Source organism: Pogona vitticeps, chromosome 5 (genome assembly GCF_051106095.1).
Source record: "Pogona vitticeps strain Pit_001003342236 chromosome 5, PviZW2.1, whole genome shotgun sequence".
In the NCBI taxonomy this organism is placed as follows: Eukaryota; Metazoa; Chordata; class Lepidosauria; order Squamata; family Agamidae; genus Pogona; species Pogona vitticeps.
Window position 1 is genome coordinate 92,694,487 of NC_135787.1, and position 23,306 is coordinate 92,717,792.

Below are 23,306 nucleotides of genomic sequence, written 5' to 3' on the forward strand. Positions count from 1 at the left end.
GGAAGAATAAGAATAGAAGGAATACATACAGAATTGAGAAGATCAAATCAAGATTGAATAACTCTTAAACACCACCGCAATCAATAGGACATGCATGTAGACATATTTAACATCTCTATTGAAATAAATGGGGCTTTAAAATAGTAAAACGTTGGAGAGCTATTTTTTTTTAAACACGAGACTGTCTTATTAGTCCCATTGTAGTCACTAGATCTTGCTTCTGTGTAAACATGCATAGAATTATTGTATAACCATATCAGAGAAAATAAGAAATAAAAATAAAGACAGTCTAAAGACAAAAATATTGTGGTACCCTTAAAGACTTTCATGAATCAAGTCCACTTGCGCAGATGAGACTTGATCCCCAGAAACATGTATTATAATATAGCTGTCTTTAAGGTGCTTCAATGTCTTTTGGCAGGGGGGTCTTGGTGGGTTGGTTTGGGTTTATTTTTGTTTGTTTTGTTTGGCTTGCAAAGACTAATATGCCTACTTCTTCAAAAAATGTGTACAAGCAATATATGAATAGTAAACAGCAAGTTATTAAGGTACCAAATTAAAGTATTCAGCATTTCTGAACAGATATCTATAATTGAAATCTGAAATAAGGAAATGGAATAATTAATGGGACATCTAGAGTTGCTATTTCATGTCCACTAAGAGCTCTCAAGGAAGCAAGATAATTAAGACTTTTGAAAGTGTAAAATTTATTGCATTAGCATATATTTATAGATTAAAGGCAGGGGCATGATACAGACCAGTTTTCATTTACAGGAGATCGCATGTTCACCCCATTTCTTGTGTTATCACTTGCACAACAGATAAATCCATCACAACTATGGCAGAGCTTTTCACTCCATCTGCATTCCATTGGATCAATATCATTCTATTCATTAAACAGAATGCAAGAAAAAAGAAACAGTGAAAGCAGAGATGAAGAGCAATATGGTTTTAGTGGAACGAGAAAAGAAACAGGTAAGGCATATGAGGCTCATAACATTCCACAAGAGACAGCAACAAAAAACATCCCAAATAAAAGGAAATGCAAGAAAGCAAAGTGGCTGTCCAAAGAGGCCTTACAAAAAGCAGAGAAGGGAAACAAAATGCAAGGGAGATAGGGAAAGTTATAGAAAATTGAGTGCCGACTTCCAAAGAATAGCAAGGAGAGACAAGAGGGCCTTCTCAAATGAACAGTGCAAAGAAATAAAATAATAGAAAGGGAAAAATCAGAGACCTGTTCAAGAAAATTGGAGATATTAAAGGAACATTTTGTGCAAAGATGGACATGAAAAAGGACAAAAATGGTAGGGACCTTACAGAAGCAGAAGAGGTGGAAAGAATAGACAGAGGAATTATACCAGAAAGATTTGGATATCCCGGACAACACAGATAGTGTGGTTGCTGACCTTGAGCCAGACATCTTGGAGAGTGAAGTCAAGTGGGCCTTAGAAAGCATAGCTAACAACAAGGCCAGTGGAGGTGATGGCATTCCAGTTGAACTATTTAAAATCTTAAAATATGACACTGTTAAGTTGCTACATTCAATATGCCAGCAAATTTGGAACATTCAACAGTGGCCAGAGGACTGGAAAAGATCAGTCTACATCCCAATCCCAAAGAAAGGCAATGCCAAAGAATGCTCCAACTACTGTACAATTGCACTCATTTCACACACTAGCAAGGTTTTGCTCAAAATCCTACAAGGTAGGTTTCAGCAGTATGTGGACCGAGAACTCCCAGAAGTGCAAGCTGGATTTTGAAGGGGCAAAGGAACTCAAGACCAAATTGCTAATATGCACTGGATTTATGGGGAAAGCCAGAGAGTTCCAGAAAAATATCTACTTCTGCTTCATTGACTACGCAAAAGCCTTTCACTGTGTGAACCACAGTGAACTATGGCAAGTCCTTAAAGAAATGGGAATGCCTGACTACCTTATCTATCTCCTGAGAAACCTATATGTGGGACAGGAAGCAACAGTTAGAACTGGATATGGAACAACTAATTGGTTCAAAATTGGGAAAGGAGTACGACAAGCCTGTATATTGTCCCCTGGCTTATTTAACATATGCAGAATTCATCATGTGAAAGGTCGGATTGGAGGAATCCCAAATTGGAATTAAGATTGCCGGAAGAAATATCAACAACCTCCGATATACATCACTTTCTGATGACAGAAAGTGAGGAGGAATTAAAGAACCTCATAATGAGGGTGAAAGAGGACAGTGCAAAAAATGGTCTGAAGCTCAACATAAAAAAAAACCAAGACCATGGCCACTGGTCCCATCACTTCCTGACAAACAGATGTGGAAGATATGGAGGTAGTGACAGATTTTACTTTCTTGGGCTCCCTGATTACAGCAAATGGTGACAGAAGCCACGAAATTAAAGGACACCTCCCTTCTTGGGAGGAAAGTGATGACAAATCTCGACAGCATCTTAAAAAGCAGAGACATCGCCTTGCCAAAAAAAGTACGCATAGCCAAAGATTTGGTTTTTCCTGTAATGATGTATGGAAGAGAGAGCTGGGCCATAAAGAAAGCTGACTGCCAAAGAATAGATGCTTTTGAATTGTGGTGCTGGAGGAGGCTCTTGAGAGTCCGCTGGACTGCAAGGAGAACAAACCTATCCATTTTGAAGGATATCAACCCTGAGTGCTCACTGGAAAGACAGATCCTGAAGCTGAGGCTCCAATACTTTGGCCATCTCATGAGAAGAGAAGACTCCTTGGAAAAGACCCTGATGTTAGGAAAGTGTGAAGGCAAGAGGAGAAGTGGATGACAGAGGATGACATGGTTGGACACTGTCATCAAAGCTACTAACATGAATTTGACCCAACTCCAGAAGGCAGTGGAAGACAGGAGAGCCTGGCTTGCTCTGGTCCATGGGGCTATGAAAAGTCGGACACAACTAAACAACTAAAGAACAAAAACAACAACAAGGCATATGAAATAAGCCAAGCCATTGGAAAGAATTTGATTCAGGAGGCATGGCCAAGAAACGAATTGTTCTAATAGTTAATCTTTTGGCTCTCTCCTACAATTTCTGGATACAGGATAATTATAAACAGAGAACACAACTTCAAAAAATGAACGAAGATCTTATCTTACCCATTGATATGTTTCCAAATCCAAGAGTTATTAATCTTTCCTTGTGTTCATTAAGTTGATGTTTTGATTCAGTCAAGACACCATTTGTCCACAAAAGCAAATTTGTAAATACTGAGTGGATCACTCCAAATCTAGGAGACAATTCCATTAGAGAACATTCTAAAAACATCAGCAAAAAACACTTCTGTATTACATATACCAAGACCCAGGTCTATAGAGCCTGTGTCCTGAGCACACTCCTGTTCTGCAGTGAGTCCTGGACCCTTTGTTCATGGCAGGAGAAGAATCTGAACACGTTCCATATGCTTTGTCTCCGATGCATTTTTGCATATGGAATCTTCAGCAATGTCCCAGAAGACAGAAACCAGCCAACTCTCTCATTTGTTCCCTTTTTAAAGTATCTTTATGGCCCTTTGCATATCAAGAGATTATGGGCAATATCACTGCCCTTCTTTCCTTACAGCAAAATGTGGTTTATTACCAGGCCCTCATTAAAGAATGCTTTTGATGTTCACCATGTCAGAAAGCTTCTTCTGAAGGTGTGAAATTTGATAACATCTTTGGTGCTCCATTTATGACTCTGGCATCCTGACTGCAGGGTTCCACCCCATCTCTTTAAACAAACATCTCCACTTTGGTCTCATCTGTTCAAAGGATATTGTTCCAGAAGTTTTGTGGTTTGTCCAGAAGTAACTTTGCAAATCTCAGCCATGCTGCCATCTTCTTTTTAGAGAGAAGAGGCTTTCTCCTGGCAACCCTTCCAAACAAACCAGTTTTTTCCCAGGCCATACTTTCATGAACTTTAACATTTAACATGCTAACTGAGACATATGGAGTCTGAGATGTAACTCTTGGGTTTTTTTTTTTGCAATTTCTCTGAGCATTGCATGGTCTGACCCTCGGGTGCATTTTCTTGGATGTCCACTCCTGGGAAGATTGGCAACTGTCTTGAATGTTTTCCACTTGTGAAGAATCACTTGTGAAAACCATAGAATTTTTTTTTTTATGTGACTGTATGTGAATCTTGAAGAAGCAACAGAAAATGCCAGAACTATGATGTGGAAAGAAAGAACTACTGAGCTCTTAAAATGCAAGTCTTCTTCACATCTGTGTTACTGTCCTCTATTCCCCTAACATGTACTATGAAAGATCTGATGTTAGTTGCCTCTTGATGTTGCTTGTTATTGAACAAAAAATATCTGACATAGTTATTAATTGGGTTGTGGTGCTTCGAAATGAGAAGAAACAGAAAAGAACCACAGACCTTGGAATACTAACAAAGGGACTCAATCTTATGGAAGATCCAGCTCCCAAATCTTGTCCCCTTGTCCACTCTGCAAGCAGGATCTGAAGGCCTTAGGAACAGACCTCAACAGATGGGAAACCTTGACATCTGAGCGTTCAGCCTGGAGGCAGGCGGTGCAGCATGGCCTCTCCCAATTTGAAGAGATATTTGTTCAGCAGGCCGAGGGAAAGAGACAGTCACGAAAGCAGCAAAATCAGGGAGCTAAACAGGGGACAGATTGTGTTTGTCTTCCATATGGAAGGGATTGTCACTCTCGAATTGGCCTTCTCAGCCATACTAGATGCTGCTCTCCCTTTTCAGAGCACATTGCCATAGTCTCCTGAGACTGAAGGATGCCTACTGTGTAGTGTCACCCACAATATCAAGTGTTTGCACACCTGTTCATCTTCCTGGTATATATCCCACATCGACACATTTTACTAGTAATATCTCACAGCATTTTATATTGGACAAACTAGCCAGTTTCTACCAAAGAATAAATGACACCCATTTCTATTACAACAATCCACTGCTTATCATGATCTAAAAAGTCAAAGGCTTTGCCACAGTCGAGAACGCATAGACTGATCTTCAGAAATTCTTTAGTGTGCTCTAATAGTCAGTGTTATTTATGCTATTACCTTTAATGCCCCTTTCTTTTTGGAATCCAATTTGATCATCAGGCATTTCTTACTCCATATAAGGAGTTTTGTTACATCACCTTGAGCATCACTTTGTTCACATGGGAAATTAAAACAATGGCCCTGTAGTTATTGCACTCCTTCGCATCTCCCTTCTTAGGGACTGGAATGTATATTGAGCATTTCTAGTGTGTAAGCTATTGTTTTATTTTCCATATTTGTTAACATACTCATTTACACTATTTGAATGACACTCTCGCTTGGAGTCGGTGTACTGCATGTTAAAACCTAAGACTAATCAGAACCTAACTACAGATTGCCATGAACTTCAGTTTGGAGGTCCAGCCCAATTCATCATCACACTTCTTCAAGTGTTGTGTGGGCTCCGCAGCGTCCCATCTCCTTGCATGCTTGCCCAATCCTCAAGCAATACACGTTTCCCTCCCAGCCTCCCCAGTGCAACTACCCACTCACTGTTTGCAGTGTCTCTTCTACCTTCCCCATCAGCCACCCACTCAGATGAGGAGGTGGGGCAGGGGTTCCTGCAGTGCTGCCTTTGTGTGGGTGACTGGCAGAGAAGGCAGAAGATGGAAGAGATACTGCAAAAGGTGGGGATTCTCCTAAGGAGAATCCACAGCTAAGTAAGTAGGTAAGCCTCCTGAAACTAGTTAAACCTCTGGCCTAGTGGCCTAGTAGAATTAAAGATAAATGTTTGTAGATTGCTTTTACCAAGCTGTATCATGCCTAAGATACAGCTTGGTAGAAAGAAACTGTATCATTCTTACTGCTTAGTTTCTTGGATGGTGCCTGTTCTATTTAGACAATGTCTTTTGCTTTATTTCTAATAAAAACTAAATTCCCTTTTAAACTGTCCACTCCGGTATGGAAGGCAGAATGCTCCTGGTTCAAATATGTCTAGGTTGCCTCACTGCTACTCACTCAAACTACCAAGGCATAGAACATCTTTACACAGAACATGTAAAGAGTGGCCATGACCATATGCAACAGAGCGATGATGACAGAAAATCTACCAACCGGGTTCAGCAAGAAATGGATTTGGGGGGCTGGCTTTGAAAGAGACTGTTGAGTTTCCTGTCTTCCCAACTTTAATTAACTTGATTAGCAATCCCAGAATCATTACAGTTTGACCACAGTGCACAGTGCCACATTTGGCAAAAACCAAACACAGCATATCAGCACAAACACCTAATACCAACAGTCAAGAATGCTGATGGAGGGGTGATGATTTGGGCTTGTTTTGAAGCCACAGTACCTGGGCACCTTGCAATCATTGAGTCAACGATCAACTCCTCTCTATACCAAAGAATATTCAAACATTAGGCTACCTGTCTGACAGCTAAAGCTTGGCAGAAATTGTGTCACGCAACAGGGCACAAACAGATCTGCAACAGAATGACTGAAAAAGGAAACAATCAAAGTGTTGCAATGGCCCAGTCAAAGTCCAGACCTCAGCCCGATTGAAATGGTGTGGCAGGCCTTCCGAGAGCTAAAAACAAATGTCCAGAAACCTCAATGAACTGAAGCAAAGTATTCATGAAAGCTTTCACGGACGGGATCCAGTCGTTGTTGTGGGTTTTTCAGGCTCTTTGGCCGTGTTCTGAAGGTTGTTCTTGCTAACGTTTCATCAGTCTCTTTGCCCAGCATCTTCAGAGGACAGCACTCAAGAGTGTTACCCTCTGAAGATGCAGGCCACAGAGACTGGCAAAACGTTAGGAAGAACAACCTTGAGAACATGGCCAAAGAGCCCAAAAAACCCACAACAGCCAACTGAAGCAATGTTGTAAAGAAAAGAAGGCCAAAATTCCTCTACAGCAATGTGAGTGACTGATAAAGTCACATAGAAAATGATTACAGTGGTACCTCACAAGACTATTACCCCCGCAGAATGACGAATCCGCATGACGATGAGGTTTTGTGACCGCCATTGTGCTTCACAAAACAGTGTTTCCTATGGGGAAATTTTGCTGGAGGACGTTTAGGTCTGTCCTTCCCCAGACGCTTTTTCCCCCAGGACCAATGCTTAGCAAGAGGACGATTGAACAGGTGATCTGCAGCTCCGTAAATGGCTTCCCTAGGGCAGCGCTCCCCAACCTTTTTCTGTGTGCGGAGGATCGTGCATGCCAATTCAAAAAGCCTAGCGTAACCCTTGCCTGCCAGAGCCTCCCATGCAAGCAATCCAAGCCAAGCAGCCTTTCTGCCAGTCGGTCGGTCACAGTCACCACCCATCCCCCATCACTCCCTTGTCCCGCAGTATTTTTCACAAAAGGAAGACTTTGTGATGGGCTGCCTCTGGCCCCACTGCCAGTCATGGAAAGGTAGCTCTGGCAGGCTCAAGGCACCTCTCCCGCCCAGCAGGAAGTCTTGCACAGTGTGCGTGTGCGCTCTCCCGCCGAGCACTCTGTCTCTTCCCCCCTGCATCCCTCCCCCCCACTCCTTCGCTAGCCTTCCCGGATCCCCTCAGCAAATCTTCTTAGCTAGCAGCCGGAGCTCTTGCTGATGGTGGCAATGCTGGTGTAGAGGGGCAGCAGCTACTGCTCCTGCTGGGAAAGAGGCGACCCCTGTGCACCGTCGGTGTCTGGGATCCTCCTCTGTGCACTCTAAGGTGAGGGCGAAGAGGAAGCACAGCCTGACGGAGACATATCCTGCAGTGACGAGCACAGGAAGAGCTGGGGGGGGAGAGAGGGCTTTGGGCACCAACACCCAAAGATTCTTCCCAGCGCTCGCTGCCTCGCTCTCTTCGCCTGCTGTTGCTTGAGCGGTGCAACAAAGGACAGCTATGAGAAGTCGCCTCTAGCTGTTCCCTTGCCTCCAGCCTTCCCCAAATCATCCACCGCACCTCCGAGCCCAGGCTCTGACCCACGCACACCATCCCTCTTGCTCTGACAACACGCACCAACACCACCCAGGCGCCAGAGCCCCTCAGGACTCAACCCAATTTTGTCAGATGCCCACTCACAAAAACAACAGAAGGGAAGGGGGGTGCTTAGTAAGAGGACGACTGAACAGCAAGAGGACAATTGAACAGCTGATTGGCTTCCCTAGGGTGTTTTCTTTCACAAGACAGTGATTTAAAATTGCTTCCCTATGGGCGATCTTCGCTGGACAACTATTTTCCCCATTGGAACACATTAAACGGGTTTCAATGCATTCCAATGGGGAAACTGTTTTCGCTAGACAATGTTTTCACAAGACAGTGATTTCAATGGAACGGATTAACATCGTCTAGCGAGGCACCACTGTATTGCTGCTAAAGGTGGTTCTACAAGTTATTGAATCATATAGTGTACTTAGTTTCTCACACATGGCTTCTCCATCTTGGGTTTATTTTTGTAGAATACATCATCACATAATGTAATATGTCATGCATTGTTGTTCATCTGAGATTATATTTACAGTGGTGCCCCGCATAGCAACGTTAATCCGTTCCGGATTAATCGTTGCTATAGGGAAACATCACTAAACGGATCAAAAAAACCCATAGAGACGCATTAAACTTGGTTTAATGCGTTCCCGTGGGGCCCAAACTCACAGTTCAGCGAAGATCCTCCATAGCGCCGCCATTTTCACGCCCTCGGTAAGCGAGGGGAGGGCACAAAAACACTTGCGGTGACCATTTTGGAACCGCCGATCAGCTGTTTAAAAAAACACAATGCGATGTTTTGCCTATTCAGAACATTGCAATGCGATCGCATTAGCAATCTAAAAAATCGCTATGCGGAATCGTCATTAAACGGTGCGCTTGTTAAGCGAGGCACCACTGTACTTAATTTTCAGACATGGTAAGGACCAAATGGTTTTTATTATGTCCTCATATGTAAAATTATAGAATTCAAAGAGTTTGTATTTTCTTTTTCACATGACTGTATATTTTGTTTCTACTGAAATGCCTACTCTGAAATTCTATCTAGTTCAGTGTGGCTTCTGTAACAAATTGTGAAAAAATCACAGAAAGGCCGGAGAAACTAAATGGGCTAATAACTTCATAGTACTTAAGGAAGATGCTGAAGAAGTTAGAGATGAAGAAGGAAGTGTAGGCTTCTTTGACTGACAGCTTCAGCCCTAATGCAGGGAAGGGATCTCCCCACCACAGTCTAATCACTGGGAGGAGGAGGAAGATCTCTCTGTGAGGCCCTGTGGGTTTTATTATTTTCTACACTATGTCTCTGCTCATTTTGTTTAGGGATTAGCTAGTTTGGGTTCTGCATTGACTTGTTTAGTCTTTATTTAACTTTATGTTACAGTAGCCCTGCTGGGATACAGCGACTGAGGGATATAAACTGATACAAAACAGCAGAGAGAATAAAAAGGGAGGTTGCAGAAACATCAATGTATGAGGGTATCAAGCAGGCCTAGGTCCAATACAGAAGAAATCCACTCCCTTGAAGTCTGCTACAGGCGTGATCATCTAGGACTGAGCACAGCAGATGGACCGCTGGGTGCAGCACTACAGAGAGAATGTAGTAACCGAAGAAGCATTAAATAATATTGAGTGCCTGCCCGTCTTGGAAGAGTTGGGAAAGCAAACCAACTTTAGCAGAAATAAAAGCAGCCTTGGATTCCCTCAACTCTGGCAAGGCACCTAAAAACGATAACATCCCATTTGAAGTGCTGTAAAGAGATCATCACCACCGAACTATATGAAGTCTTTCATCTTTGCTGGAGTGAAGGTGGAGTACCACAGGACATGAAGGATGCAAACATCATTACATTGTATAAGAACAAAGGAGAGAGTGCCATAACTACCGTGGCATCTCTCCTCTCAGCATTGTAGGGAAGCTGCTTGCCTGTGTTATATTGAAGAGACTCCAGGTGCTTGCAGACAGAGTCTATCCAGAATCACAGTGTGGATTTTGAGCTAATAGATCCAGCATTGACATGGTATTCTCCCTCAGAAAGTTGGAGGAGAAATGCAGGGAACAACAACAGCCACTCTTTGCAGCCTTCATAGATCTCACAAAGGCCTTTGACTTGGTTAGCAGGGATGGCCTTTTAAAAATATTTCCCAGGATGGGATGTCCACCTTGACTCCTTAACATCATTAGGTCCTTTCATGAAGGAATGAAGGGCACTGTAGTTTTTGATGGCTCAACATCAGATACCTTTGACATCCGAAGCGGAGTAAAACAGGGCTGTGTCCTCGCACTAACCCTTTTGGAGATCTTTTTTGCTGTCATGCTGAAGCATGCCTTTGGAACTGCAATAGACTAGTTCAGATGGAAATCTCTTTAATCTCTCTAGATTGAGGGCGAAGACCAAAGTCCAGCTGAAATGCATGTGGGACTTCCTCTTCGCCGATGATGCAACCATTGTTGCCCACTCTGCTGAAGACCTCCAACAACTCATGAATCATTTTAGCAAGGCCTGCCAAGACTTTGGACTAACAATCAGCCTGAAGAAAATTCAAGTCATGGGCCAGGGCATGGACTCATTTCCCTCTAACCATCTCCACGCAAGAATTGGAGGTTGTTCATTACTTTATGTACCTTGGTTCAACTATCTCTGACACTCTCTCCCTAGATGTCGAGCTGGATAAATGCATTGCAAAGCAGCTGCCACATTCTCCAGACTCACAAAGAGAGTATAGCTCAATAAGACGCTGACGGCATATACCAAGATCCAGGTCTATAGAGCCTGTATCCTGAGCACGCTCCTGTACTGCAGTGAGTCCTGGACCCTTTGTGCATGGCAGGAGAGGAAGCTGAACATGTTCCATATGCGTTGGCTCTGACACATTTTTTTGTATCACTTGGCAGGACAAAGTTCCAAATAGAGTAGTCCTAGAACGAGCTGGAATTTTTAGCATGTATACATTACTGAAACAGCGACATCTACGTTGGCTTGGGCACGTTGTGAGAATGGCTGATGGTTGGATTCCAAAAGATCTCCTGTAATGAGAATTAGTGCAGGGAAATCGCCCCAGAGGGAGACACAGCTGCAATACAAGAATATCTGCAAGTGGGACCTGAAGGCCTTAGGAATGGACCTCAAGAGATGGGAAACCCTGACATCTGAGCATTCAGCCTGGAAGCAGGCAGTGCATCATGGCCTCTGCCAATTTGAAGAGACCCTTGTCCAGCAGACTGAGGCAAAGAGGCAGTCACTAAAGCAGCAAAATCAGGGAGCTGGACAGGGGACGGATTGGATTTGTCTTCAGTGTGGAAGGGATTGTCACTCTCAAATTGGCCTTCTTAGCCACAGTAGGCGCTGTTCCAAGTCCTTCATACAGAGCAAGTTACCATAGTCTCTTGAGACTGAAGGATTCCTAATTAATCAAAATGAGTGGCTGTATATGTCAAAAAAAAAAAAAACTAATCCCTGCATAGAAATACAGGAGGAAGAGATTGGCTGTCCCATCAAGAGCATCTGGCTCAATCTACTTGGGGCAAAAAACAAAAGGAACTTAGTAGCTGGAGACTACTACTGACTGGCCAATCAAAAAGAGGAAGGCAGATAATCTCAGAACAAGAATATGTAAGGTCCCATGGCAGGAGATCATAACAAGAAAAGGGCTCCGAAAAGGGTGGGAGCTTCTAAAAGAAGAAATACTAAAAGCACAACTACAAACAATTTCAACAACAAAAAAACGTGGGAGGTGGCAAAAAAAGGCCAGTGTGGCTTCACAAAAAGCTCAAGGAGAACCTAAACACCAAAAAGGACATGTACAGGAAGTGGAAAGAAGGCCAGGCCACCAAAGATGAATATGGATAAGTAGAAGGAAATGCAGGTATGGCATTAGAAGGGCAAAAGCTGAGAATGAGCTGAGGTTAGCTAGGGACACAAAAAGCCTTCTTCAGGTATGTGAGTAGCAAAAGCCAAACAAAAGACCTAGTGGCACAGCTCCACAATGGAGATGGAAAAGTGATAACAGAGGACAAAGAAAAGGCAGAGGTGCTCAATTTCTAATTAAGTTCAGTCTTTTCCCGCAAGACAGACTATGAACTTCCAAACAAAGTGGAAGTGGGAGTGGGGAGACAGGATTGCAGCTGGAGACTGACAAACAAATAGTCCAGGCATACCTTACCACCTTGAATGAATTCATATCTCCAGGGCCAGATGAACTGGACCTGAGAGTACTGAAGGAACTGGCTGAAGAACTCTCAGAACCACTATCCATTATTTTCTTGAAATCATGGGAAAGGGGAAGGAGCCAGAGGATTGGGGGATAAGAAACTGCATTTAAACCTGACGGGTTGTGGGACTGTTTCTAACACAACCAATGAAGGGGGAAGCGCTAACTTTTTGGAATTACAAAGTACTGATGTTTCTCCAGAGACTGAAATCATATCTGGAAACTTTGGCCCAGTACCACAGTTAATCTTCTTAGAAAGATCTTTAGAAAGAAAAGCAGAGGTTTGGGACCATACTGATTTTCAACAGCCTATTTTCCAAGGAAGTGGGGAGAATGCTGATACTGTTTCTGAGGCTATGCAGAGTACTCCCGAGGGAAATCAGATGCAACAGTGGCCTCTTGTGACCAAACCTGATAGCACAGCTAATTCAGCAATACAGGTTTTCAGGGGTGTGGCATTTCTGGACCAAGACGTTCCCAATATTGTACCTGTGGTAACAGAGGTAGACCAAGAGAATAATGAGCAAAGTGGAGGAAGTGATGAGGAGGTAGATACTGGAATTGAAGACATTGATCAATTTAGCCCAGAACAGGTATTGGACTCTGTGTTAGCTAATCACCAAAACGTTTTCTCTAATTCACTTGGAGAGTCTAATGTGGTGAAACATTCCATTATAGTTAAAGATGGTTTGACTGCTGTTTCTGTTCCTATGGACCTAGAAGGGACTAAGGGCAATTTAGTGTCTGGAACTGTTGAAAGTCTTATTTCACAAGGGGTGATTGAACCATGTACAGCTGTATTCAATACTATTTCAGTGGGTCAAGGCAAACAGGATGATCTCAAGGTGGAATTAGATTTTAGCCAGTTCAATAAGTTCACTGAGACAGAGACTATTCCTACAATCAATGTTGACACGTTAGTTAAAATTGTTGCAAACGCTGAATGCATTTCTGTGGTTGGAATAAAAGGAGGGCTTTATCAGATTTTAATTAAAGAGGAACATCGCCCTTACACGTCATTTACTTGCTCTAAGGGAATTTACCAACTCAGAAAATTAGCACCTGGAATGAAAAATACCTATGTTACTTTTCAGAAATTGGTTGATGAGTTGCTTGGTGATTTATATTACGCCCTTGCCTATGTAGACAACATTGTAATTCACATTGCTAAACTCATGGTAATTCAAACTGCATTTTCAGAACGTGGTTTGAGCGCGATTTTGCTTCAACCAGATGACACTAATTTTTTACACCCCTTAGCTTATGTGGTCAGAAAATTGAAGGAAAGAGAGAGAAAGTATAATTGTCAGGAGGGAAATGCTTATTCAATTTTGTGGGCTCTTCATGTTTTCAGAATATATGGATGTACACGCAAAGTGGTTATTCAAGCAGACAATAATGCTTTGACATTCTTAGAGAAGCAGAGACATCGAAGCCCAATATTAATGCAGTGGCATTTCAGGTTGCAAAAATATGATTTTGATGTTGAACATCTGCCTGGAAAGAAGGCCTTAATTGCTCACTGTTTATCTAGAATATTCAGTGCAGATGCAAGGGGAGAAAATGGCTAGAATTGTTAAAGCTCTGATGTTTGATTTTCTCGATATTCTGTATGACAATGTTCCTGAGCATACATAGTGTTTTATCCATTATCATTTCATGTCAGTATTTTAGTCTACCAAGATATTGTTATGTTAACCATTGTTTCAATATTTTACTGTTTGATGACTAGAGTATTATCTGAGCATATGCAGAGTGATGTATTTGATTAATTATGCTAACTTGTTTATTCTTCTGTTTTTCAGACTAGTAGAAATGTCTAACGCAATTTTCTCTCATGTATGGTAAATACTGTAATTATAATAGTTCTCATGTATCAATTGTTTTGCTATTTTAGAATCATATTTGAAATGTATTACTTTATGTTCAAGTTAATATTTTTATCTATTTTGTTAATGCTTAATTATGGCATCTCATCTTATTCAGTTATCAAAATTAAAACTTAAATTGTTTGAGAATTTTGTTAATCTTCCAGGGGCTTGTGATGAGATGGGTTTTTGAGTTTAAATCTTTTAAGGGTTTTGTAATTAAGAAATGAGCAAGAGAGGTTCCATCTTGTTCCTTTGTATAAAGTATCTTTGCTATGCTGACAGGTTGTTTTCTAGGCGAGCAGAGAGAATGTTATTCTGATAGCCTGAGAAAAGGACTCGGTGTGATTAGATGGGAATTGTTGTGACTTTTTGCGAAACCACAGTAAACCCAAATAACATCTGGTGTGTATGGGAAAGAAGTCATATGGTGCAACAGGACTGTTTGCCTAGTAACGAACTCTGATTGGATGACATCGTGGGAAGGTGCGATAAGCCCTTGCCAGTTACTCTTGAAAAAGGAACTTTTTGCCTATGGATATTGTCATTCAAGACCGACTCTTCATTCATTCGTGACACATGGGACTAACCTTTACTATACTGGATTACCCTTGGACTTATGGGTTTTTTCCTAAGGACTATACTCTTGGACTTTTCTAAGGATAATGGGACTTTTACTGAATCTTTCTTTTTAGTACAGGATTTTTGTTCCACAGGATCACTGAGGACTATAGCCTTTTTATAACCTACTTGGATTATTTTGTTTTTACTAATGAATTACTGGACTGGAACTGTTGTTATTCTTTTTAATGGCTTTTTGTGTTTTTGTAAGGTTTTTGAACACTTTTCTATTTTTCATGTTTTCTTTGCCTCACTACAGAGTTGTAAATAACCAACACAATGCTAGTTTATTTGCTTTGGTTTAATTTGGCTTTGATACCTAGTAACATGCTTTTTCTTTAATAAAATAAAGATTGTAAAACTCAATTGGTTTTCTGAACAGTACACTTGTCATAGGGTCATCTGAGAGTGCTGCCTCGGCCTAGCTTATTTAGAGTCCTGCCTGTGGTGCAAGATAAGTCTCAGGACTACAAAGCCCACATGGTTTTATTTCAGTAATAGAGAAGGGGCACAAAGGCATCTTATGTGGGCAGACTTGTAAGAGGGAGTGTTGTAGCATGGCTAGCTGAGTTTGGACTCACTCAGCCCACTTTAGCATGTGCAAACTCCTGATTGCTCTCTGTCCAGGCTTACACGTGTGTTTTCGAACCCGTGTTTGCTGACATCCCTATCTTCAAAAAGGGCAAAAAAAGAGAGAGGAACCTGGGAACAACAGGCCAGTCAGCCTGACATCAATCCCAGGCCAGATTCTGGAACAGACCGTAAAGTGGTCATTGGACAAGCATCTAGAAAACAATGCACTAATATCTAGCAGCCAACATGGATTTGTCAAGAACAAATCCTGCCAAACTCATTTTTTGATCAGGTCACCTCCCTGATAGACAGAGGGAATGCTGTAGATGTAGTATATCTTGACTTCAGCAAAGCTTTTGACAAAATGCTCCGTGATATCATGATTAGCAAACTAACTAGGTGTGGGCTGGATAGATCGAGTGTCAGGTAGATTCACAATTGGCTACAGAATGTACTCAGAGGATGATGATTAATGGGTCCTTCTCTAACTGGGAGGAGGTAACAAGTGGGGTGCCCAGTGCTCAGTCCTGGGCCCAGTGCCCTTCAATATTTTATTTAATGACTTGAATGAGGGAGCGGAGGGAATGCTTGTCAAATTTGCAGATGATACCAAATTGGGCAGAATAGCTAATACCCTTGAAGACAGAAATAAAATTCAAAATGACCTTGGTAGGATGGAGCACTGGGCAGAGAACAGAATGAAATTCAACATGGAGAAGTGCAAAGCACTGTACCTCAGAAAAGGAAACCAATTGCACATTTACAAGTTGGGGGATACCTGGCTCAGCAAAACTACGAGTGAGAAGGATTTTGGAATTGTTGTAGATCACAAGCTATATATGAGCCAAGAGTGTGATGTGGCTACAAAAAAGGCAAATGCTATTTTAGGCTGCATTAATAGAAGTATAGTTTCCAAATCCCACAAGGTTCCCCTCTATTCAGCACTGATTAGGCCTCACCTTGAGTATCGTGTCCAGTTCTGGACACCACACTTCAAGAAGGATGCAAGTTCAGAGGAGGGCAACAAGGATGATCAGGGGATTGGAAACCAAGCCTTATGAGGAAAGCCTGAAAGAATTGGGCATGTTTAGCCTGGAGAAAATAAAACAGAGGGGTGATATGATAGCAGTTTTCAAATATTTGAAAGGCTGTCATACAGAGGTGGGGCAGGATCTCTTTCTCAATTATCCCAGAGTACAGGACACACAACAATAGGCTCAAGTTAAAGGAAGCCAGATTTTGGTTGAATATCAGGAAAAACTTCCCAACTGTTAGAGCAGCATGACAATGCAACCAGCTACCTCAGGAGTTGTTGAATGCTTCAACACTGGAAGCATTCAAGAAAAACTTAGATAACCACCTGGCTGATATGCTTTGATTGTATTCCTGCATTGAGCAGGGGTTGGGACTTGATGGCCTTGTAGGCCTCTTCCAACTTCACTTTTCCATGATTCTATGATTCTTTCCTTCCCCATTTGTTTAACTATGGGGTAAGCGGTTCTTTCCCTCTAATTGTCATTTGGACTGTCTGAGTTGAGGTCTTCCGTTTGACATTGACTACTGCTGACACAGTGTTACATTTAGCACTGACCTAGGGTTGCCAGATGTCAGGCAAAAGGAGGACATGTCCTCCTTTTTAGCCTAATGTCCTCCGTCAGGCAGGCAAAGGTAAAAGCCTTTAAAACGTCAGGCTTTTGTATATTTTATGTTATAATTTTGGATGGAAGGGGGAGAGGTGGAAGGACTCCCTTCCCCCTGGCTTTCCCTGCCCCCACCTGCCTGCCCACCCCCGGTTTTTTGAAAAAAAGCCTCAATTGAATTTATTTTTAATTTTTAACATGCTTTTTTCTTGGTCGGTTCACTAAGAGACATTTATTGGCAGCTATTGTAATAAAATTGTATTGGTTGTGGGTTAATCTGAAATGATTTAAATGAAACATTCAATATGTCCTCCTTTGTCCTCCTTTTTGTCTTTCTATGCCCTCCTTTTAGTACCCATGTATCTGGCAACCCTATACTGACCAGAAAGAAAGAATATTGTGAAAGTCCCTCTACCTTCTTTCTCTCTCTCCTGTATCACACTGAAAAGTGAATACCTGCAAGACTTTTGCAGAACTTGGAGGTAGATGGCACCGAACCCTGAAAAGTCATGTGCCTGCAATTGGACACCTATGAATACCCTCCCTATGGACCATCATCTTGTCAGGTCCATGGTGATGTATCAGCTACCACCACCAGTTTTGAGTTTCTCCATTCAAATGAATGGGAACATTAGAGCATTGGATTTCCAATTGCAATTTGAATTCATGATCTGGATCATATCAGGTTGGATCTGCATCACTTGAAATCAAATTAAGAACCATAATCCTAAATATTTAATAGCATCCAATTTGTAAACACTCTCAGTTTAGGAGACAATAAAATATTTACATCCATTAAAAAAAATCAGGTGGAAAAGCAAATTATTTCAAAGTTGCAAAGACAATCTGCCAATCAGTTCTGCCAAGTGCTTTTTGAACATCAAGAGAAATGATGGAAGGGTAGGTCTTCTAATGATTAATCCAATCAAATTTGTGACCAAACTGAAGTTATCTGCTCACCGCCTGTATTGAATAAAACCAACATGATCTGGATGAGTCAGTGTTGCTATTACATTCTGTAATCTATTAGCCAATTTTGCAGCAAGTATTTTAACATCAACATTTAGTAATAAAATAAGTCAATAGTTTGCACAGTATGACCTCTGAAACTCCAAATCAATATCTTTTAATGTAATACAGAGATTATGTGCCCTTAATCAATGAAATATCCTTACAATTTTTGTGTTGTTTTAACCTATTTACTAACAATATAACACAGCTGGAATGCAGTCCAGAACCAAAATGCCAGATCAGCATTCAAAACAAACCAGGGAACCCATAGTAAAGAAAGATCTGAGTTGACTACTCATCCTCTGTCTGGGAAGTTTCTTGGACTATCTTTTAAACCTGCATATAATTATATTGCTTCTCCATCTTTCTTAATTCATTCAAATGTCAAGTTATTAGAGCCCTCATCAAATTTAAATCAATTCTTTCTTTTGATAGTGCAATTCACACTCATAAATGAGGGAAGTGCCATATGATCAGCAGCAGACTTGGAAGTCTTGTCTTCCTTTTTACTAGAGTTAATGTTGTCATTGTTGTTGTTTAGTCATTAAGTTGTGTCTGACTCTTTGTTAATGTAGAAGGTTTTATTTCAGCACTGACCATGCGAATTTTAATTCTAAATACTAATGCTACTCTGTTGATTGACTCGAGTAAACAAGTATGAGCTTGATCTTAGCATTTTTATGTAATGGAGATTAGGTTTGCCAGTATAGTAAGATCCTCATTTCTGCAAGATCACAATCCATGGTTTCACTTATTCACAGTCTGAAAATATAAAAAATAATAAAAGAAAAAAAACCAGAAATGTGTACTTGATATAATTGCCAGAACTGGCTACTAGAGGAAACCAGAGATAATGCTATATAAAATGTTTGCTCTTAAGCCATGGTTTTTGGCATCGGGGGTGGGTGGGCTTGGAACTGATCCCCTGCAGATACTGTCTGCTGTCTTTTGCAGTTAAACATTATCTCCATCCCTCCAGGTTCATAAAAAGATGATTACAAAAGCATTTCATTCATTTTACCTCTCTAATGTTTTAAAGGATTGGATTATATCCTTCACATGGCACCATAGGAAGTACACCTGAAAAAGAACATGAATAAAATATAATTGGTCATTTAAAAATAATAATATGTTTTCTAGCTTAGAAGAATGTACATGAGTTACTGGCTAAGTTTATGTACAGACAACATGTGGTCGGGGCATCTCCTCATTCATTTGGTTCTAGTCATGCTGTAGATCCATCATTATTCTGCCATTTCTGTAATCTCTGCTTATACATTTTTTCTCTATCACCCCTGCCCCCAAAATTTAATTTCTAGGCTAAACATGTATTGGATGATAGTTCTCTTCCCCCTTCCATAGCATAATGTCGGAATAGTGTTGTTCTGCTGATTGACTAAATCATCCTGATGCTTTCCCCATTCTATGCCCTCCTGAAGTTTTGGACTTTTGTTCTCATCTTCTCTGACTACTGATCATGTTGGCTGGAACTGATGGTTTGAAGAATAACATATTGGGTAAAGCAGCCCTACCCACATTCTATTACCATGAGCTGTATATGTAAAGTAATCTCTACTTGGAGGCCTGCAGTTATTTTATGTGTATTAAAAAAGAGTCTTCTACAAAATAGATTGTTATAAAGGCCATGCTATACTGTTGAACTGTATAATTTTCAGCAATAAATGCATTCTCTATGTTTCCTGGTGCCAAGGCACATGTTCCACATTTCAAAGGCACACATGCATGCACAATACAGTACTGAGGTACTTACATACACACCAAATCCTCTCTCATCCTCCCCTAGACAGGAAAGTCTAGTGATAATAAGTGATAATAGGAAACATTTACTCAGGTTTTCTGAATGTCGGTCTATTTGGATGGAAATTGCTAAGCTTTGTAATAGTGCATGCCTGCTTTATACAGGCTCTTTATGGATAGATTTGCATGTAAAGCTCCAGGCTTTGAAATTATCATAGGAGTACAACAACTTTCTCTTGCATATGTGTATGCATTCAGACATTACAGAGAAAGGCCCTCACATGCATACAAAGTACTGAGCGAGATACACAAGTATTGAGCCTTTCCCAGAAAAAAATGAGCTAGGAAGCTGTAACTGCCACACTATTCTACATATTCCCTCAGGAAGTCAATGCACTTGCGACATCTGTCGTGCAGCTTCTTAAGTCCTTGCAAATAAAATTCTTCCAACTGCTGCTGTAACCACTCATTTGCAGCATTAGTTGCCTCCAGAAAAAAATCGTTGTCCCTTTAGGTATTTTTTGAGTTTGGGGAACAGATATGGGTCAGAAGGAGCCAGTCAGGAGAATAGGGTGGATGGGGCATCACTTGAAAGCCTAAAGATGTCAGTTATGCCATTGTTTCACCTGCATTGTCTGATGAGGCATTGTCATGCAACAGGATGACACCTTTGGAGAGCCTTCCTCAATGTTTTTCCTTGATATTTTGCTTCAACTTTGTCAATAAAGCACAGTAATATTTTGCATTGATGGTTGAACCCTGTTGGAGGTAGTCCACCAGCAGAAGTCCCTTCTTGTCCCAAAAAACTGTTGCCATTTGCTTCTGCACTGACCTTTGCACTCGGAACTTCTTTGGCCTGGGGGAACCACTGTGCCTCCATTCCTTAGTCTGTTCCTTTGTCTCAGGATCATAACAGTAGATCCATGTCTCATCACCAGTTACCAGTTTGCCCAGGAAATCTGACTCATTTCTTGCAAAATGTTCCAAAACAGCCACCGATGACTCCACACGTTTTCCTCTTTTGTTTGATTGTCAAAAGTTTGGAGATCCACTTTGCTGCCAGCTTTCTCATTTCCAAGTTGTTGTGGATAATGGCACCCACTCTCTCAAGTGATATTCTCAGATATATAGCAATACTTTTGGCTGATATTTGGCAGCTCTCCATGATCATGTCATGGATGGCTTTCACATTTGCAGGCACAGAGACAGAAACAGGCCTTCCACTGGGTTTTTCAAGTTCAACACCGAAATGACCAGTTTTAAAATTGACAACCCAATGTTCAACTGTTGCATATGAAGGGCCGCTGTCACCCATAGTTTGTGACATTTCATCATGGAATCTGCTTTGCACCTTTCCCTTGGAGAAACAAGAACTTGATTATTGTCCTATGCTCTTCCACAGTGAACTTTTCTGGAGGTGCTGCCATGTTCACTTTGGACCTGAACATGATAAGTTAAAATCATAGGTAGTTGATTATTGCACCATTGAATACAGACAAATTGGCCAATACAGTACACCCTGCAATTTATAGCTTCCTAGCTCAATTCTTTTTTGGGGGGGGAAAGGCTCAATACTTATCAGCACCCCCTCGTATAGAAGAATACTGTAGTTATTACTCTTGATGGAGAAAAGCACTCCTTACTAGATGGCTATCACATCCCAGCAGTTTCTATGCATCGAGGATCTCCATTTCTTCATGAAGCCTCAGCCGTAGTCCTGCTTCTTTTCTCTGCTAGTGACGTGGTGGCGCTGTGGGCTAAACTGCAGAAGCCTGTGCTGCAGGGTCAGAAGACCAAGCAGTCGTAAGATCGAATCCACGTGACGGAGTCAGCGCCCGTCGCTTGTCCCAGCTCCTGCCAACCTAGCGGTTCGAAAGCATGCAAATGCGAGTAGATAAATAGGGACCACCTCGGTGGGAAGGTAACAGTGTTCCGTGTCTAAGTCGCACTGGCCATGTGACCACGGGAGATTGTCTTCGGACAAAACGCTGGCTCTATGGCTTGGAAACAGGGATGAGCCCCCTAGAGTCGAACATGACTGGACAAAAATTGTCAAGGGGAACCTTTATTAGTGACAGTGGCATATGTCCTTTTATGCACATATATCATGATGATGCTTTTGTGGTAGCAGAGGGGAAAGCCAGATCATTTTCCTTGCTGATGTCACAATGTGTTACATCATGGACTGCGATTTGATGGCCACAAAAGCACAGATCAGAAGATTTCTGGTTTAATCCCATAAACTGGTGTAACGGCTTTTAGCATTAAGTTGAAAGACAGGATCGCTACTACCATTAATTCAAGTGCATCTAGTACTACAAGTACTGTAAGGTCAACGAAAATAATTTTATGTATTACATGCAACCAACCTGATTACTCCCATTACATTTACTTTATATCCAGATATGTACTCCATAATTCATTTTGTTTGATCTTTTTAAAACAGGAAAATAAACAAACAGCTGAGATGGTTGTTGTAGGCTTTTCGGGCTGTTTGGCTGTGTTCTGAGGGTTTTTCTTCTTAATGTTTAGCCAGTCTCTGTGGCATCTTCAGAGGACAGGAGTCAGAACTCTGTCTGTACTCATAATATAAACAGCTAAGACTGAAAAACTGTGGCAAGCAGTAGAGTTACAGAAACAGTTCTGAGGGAAAACAGAAAGTCTTTGTTCAGTATTTCTATTTCAGTCCCAAATCAATAATTCTCTTTGCTGCAGGTTTTTGGATCCTGCTCTCCACTGTGATGTTTAAGTATTTTTTTAAAATTTTTATTTTATACAAAAAAATACACACAAAAAGACATACATAACAACAAAAATACAAAAAAAATACAAGTAATAGTGCTTATTATAAACTAAATTCTAACGTGCACCCCATACCCACGGGACTCTATTTACTATAATAATTTTTTTTACATATTACCTCTCCAAAATTGTATTGAGTATTCTTTAGAGGCTTTCCCCCTTCCTTTCACTAACACAAATTCCACAAATTTACCCCAAATATCATAGAAATTGTTAGAACCTATTTCCCCTCTTTTTATTTTAAGTTCCATAGTCAATTTATCATTTAATGCAATGCCCCATACTTCACAATACCAGTCTTCAATTTTAATATCATTCTTGTCTTTCCAAAATCTTGCTATTAATATTCTAGCACCTGTCATAAAATTAGTGATTAATTCTTTCGAGTGATGGTCCAAATCTGTGTTATCAAAAATTGACAATAAAGCAATTTTGGCATTAAAATCAATATCTTTACAAAATATATCACACATTTCCTTAAAATCAATTCCCAAAATTTCTTAACCACTTTACATTCCCACCACATATGAAAATACGTACCAATTTCCTCATCACATTTCCAACATGCTTTGGGGTATGTTGGATTTATTATACTCAATTTTACAGGAGTCAAATACCACCTTAGACAGATTTTTTAAAAAATTTCCTTTATTCTTGTTGACATTAATCTGATTTATTGAACTTCTCTTTACTATATTAAACAAGTATCCTTCAACATTTCCATTTATTTCTGAAGATTCCATCTCCCACCAAATTAATTTTTCTTTATTGTATATAATATCTCCAATAACTCTTAATTGATTTGCTATATAATAATTTTTAACATTGGGCATACCTAAACCTCCTTTTTTTGAGCCTTATACCAATATCTTTTATTTATTCTAGATTTTTTGCCTTGATTACAAAATC

General features: G+C 40.8%; 1 protein-coding gene and 1 long non-coding RNA gene across 4 annotated transcripts in view; one reads left to right on the forward strand and one right to left on the reverse strand.

Moving 5' to 3' along the window:
* OTOP1 (otopetrin 1) overlaps positions 1-23,306 on the reverse strand; it is a 54,272-nt gene that overhangs the window by 8,813 nt on the left and 22,153 nt on the right. For all 3 annotated transcript variants that reach the window (XM_073001035.2, XM_073001034.2, XM_020813311.3), the window contains 2 exons: positions 18,859-18,917; positions 3,109-3,239 (listed from right to left, as the gene is read on the reverse strand). In XM_073001035.2, the coding sequence (XP_072857136.2) occupies positions 3,109-3,239; positions 18,859-18,917 (190 nt within the window). The remainder of the gene's footprint in view (positions 1-3,108; positions 3,240-18,858; positions 18,918-23,306) is intronic.
* Positions 870-9,432, forward strand: LOC144589454 (uncharacterized). The gene is made up of 2 exons (XR_013545564.1): positions 870-975; positions 9,297-9,432. It is a non-coding gene; the product is annotated as an uncharacterized LOC144589454 (long non-coding RNA).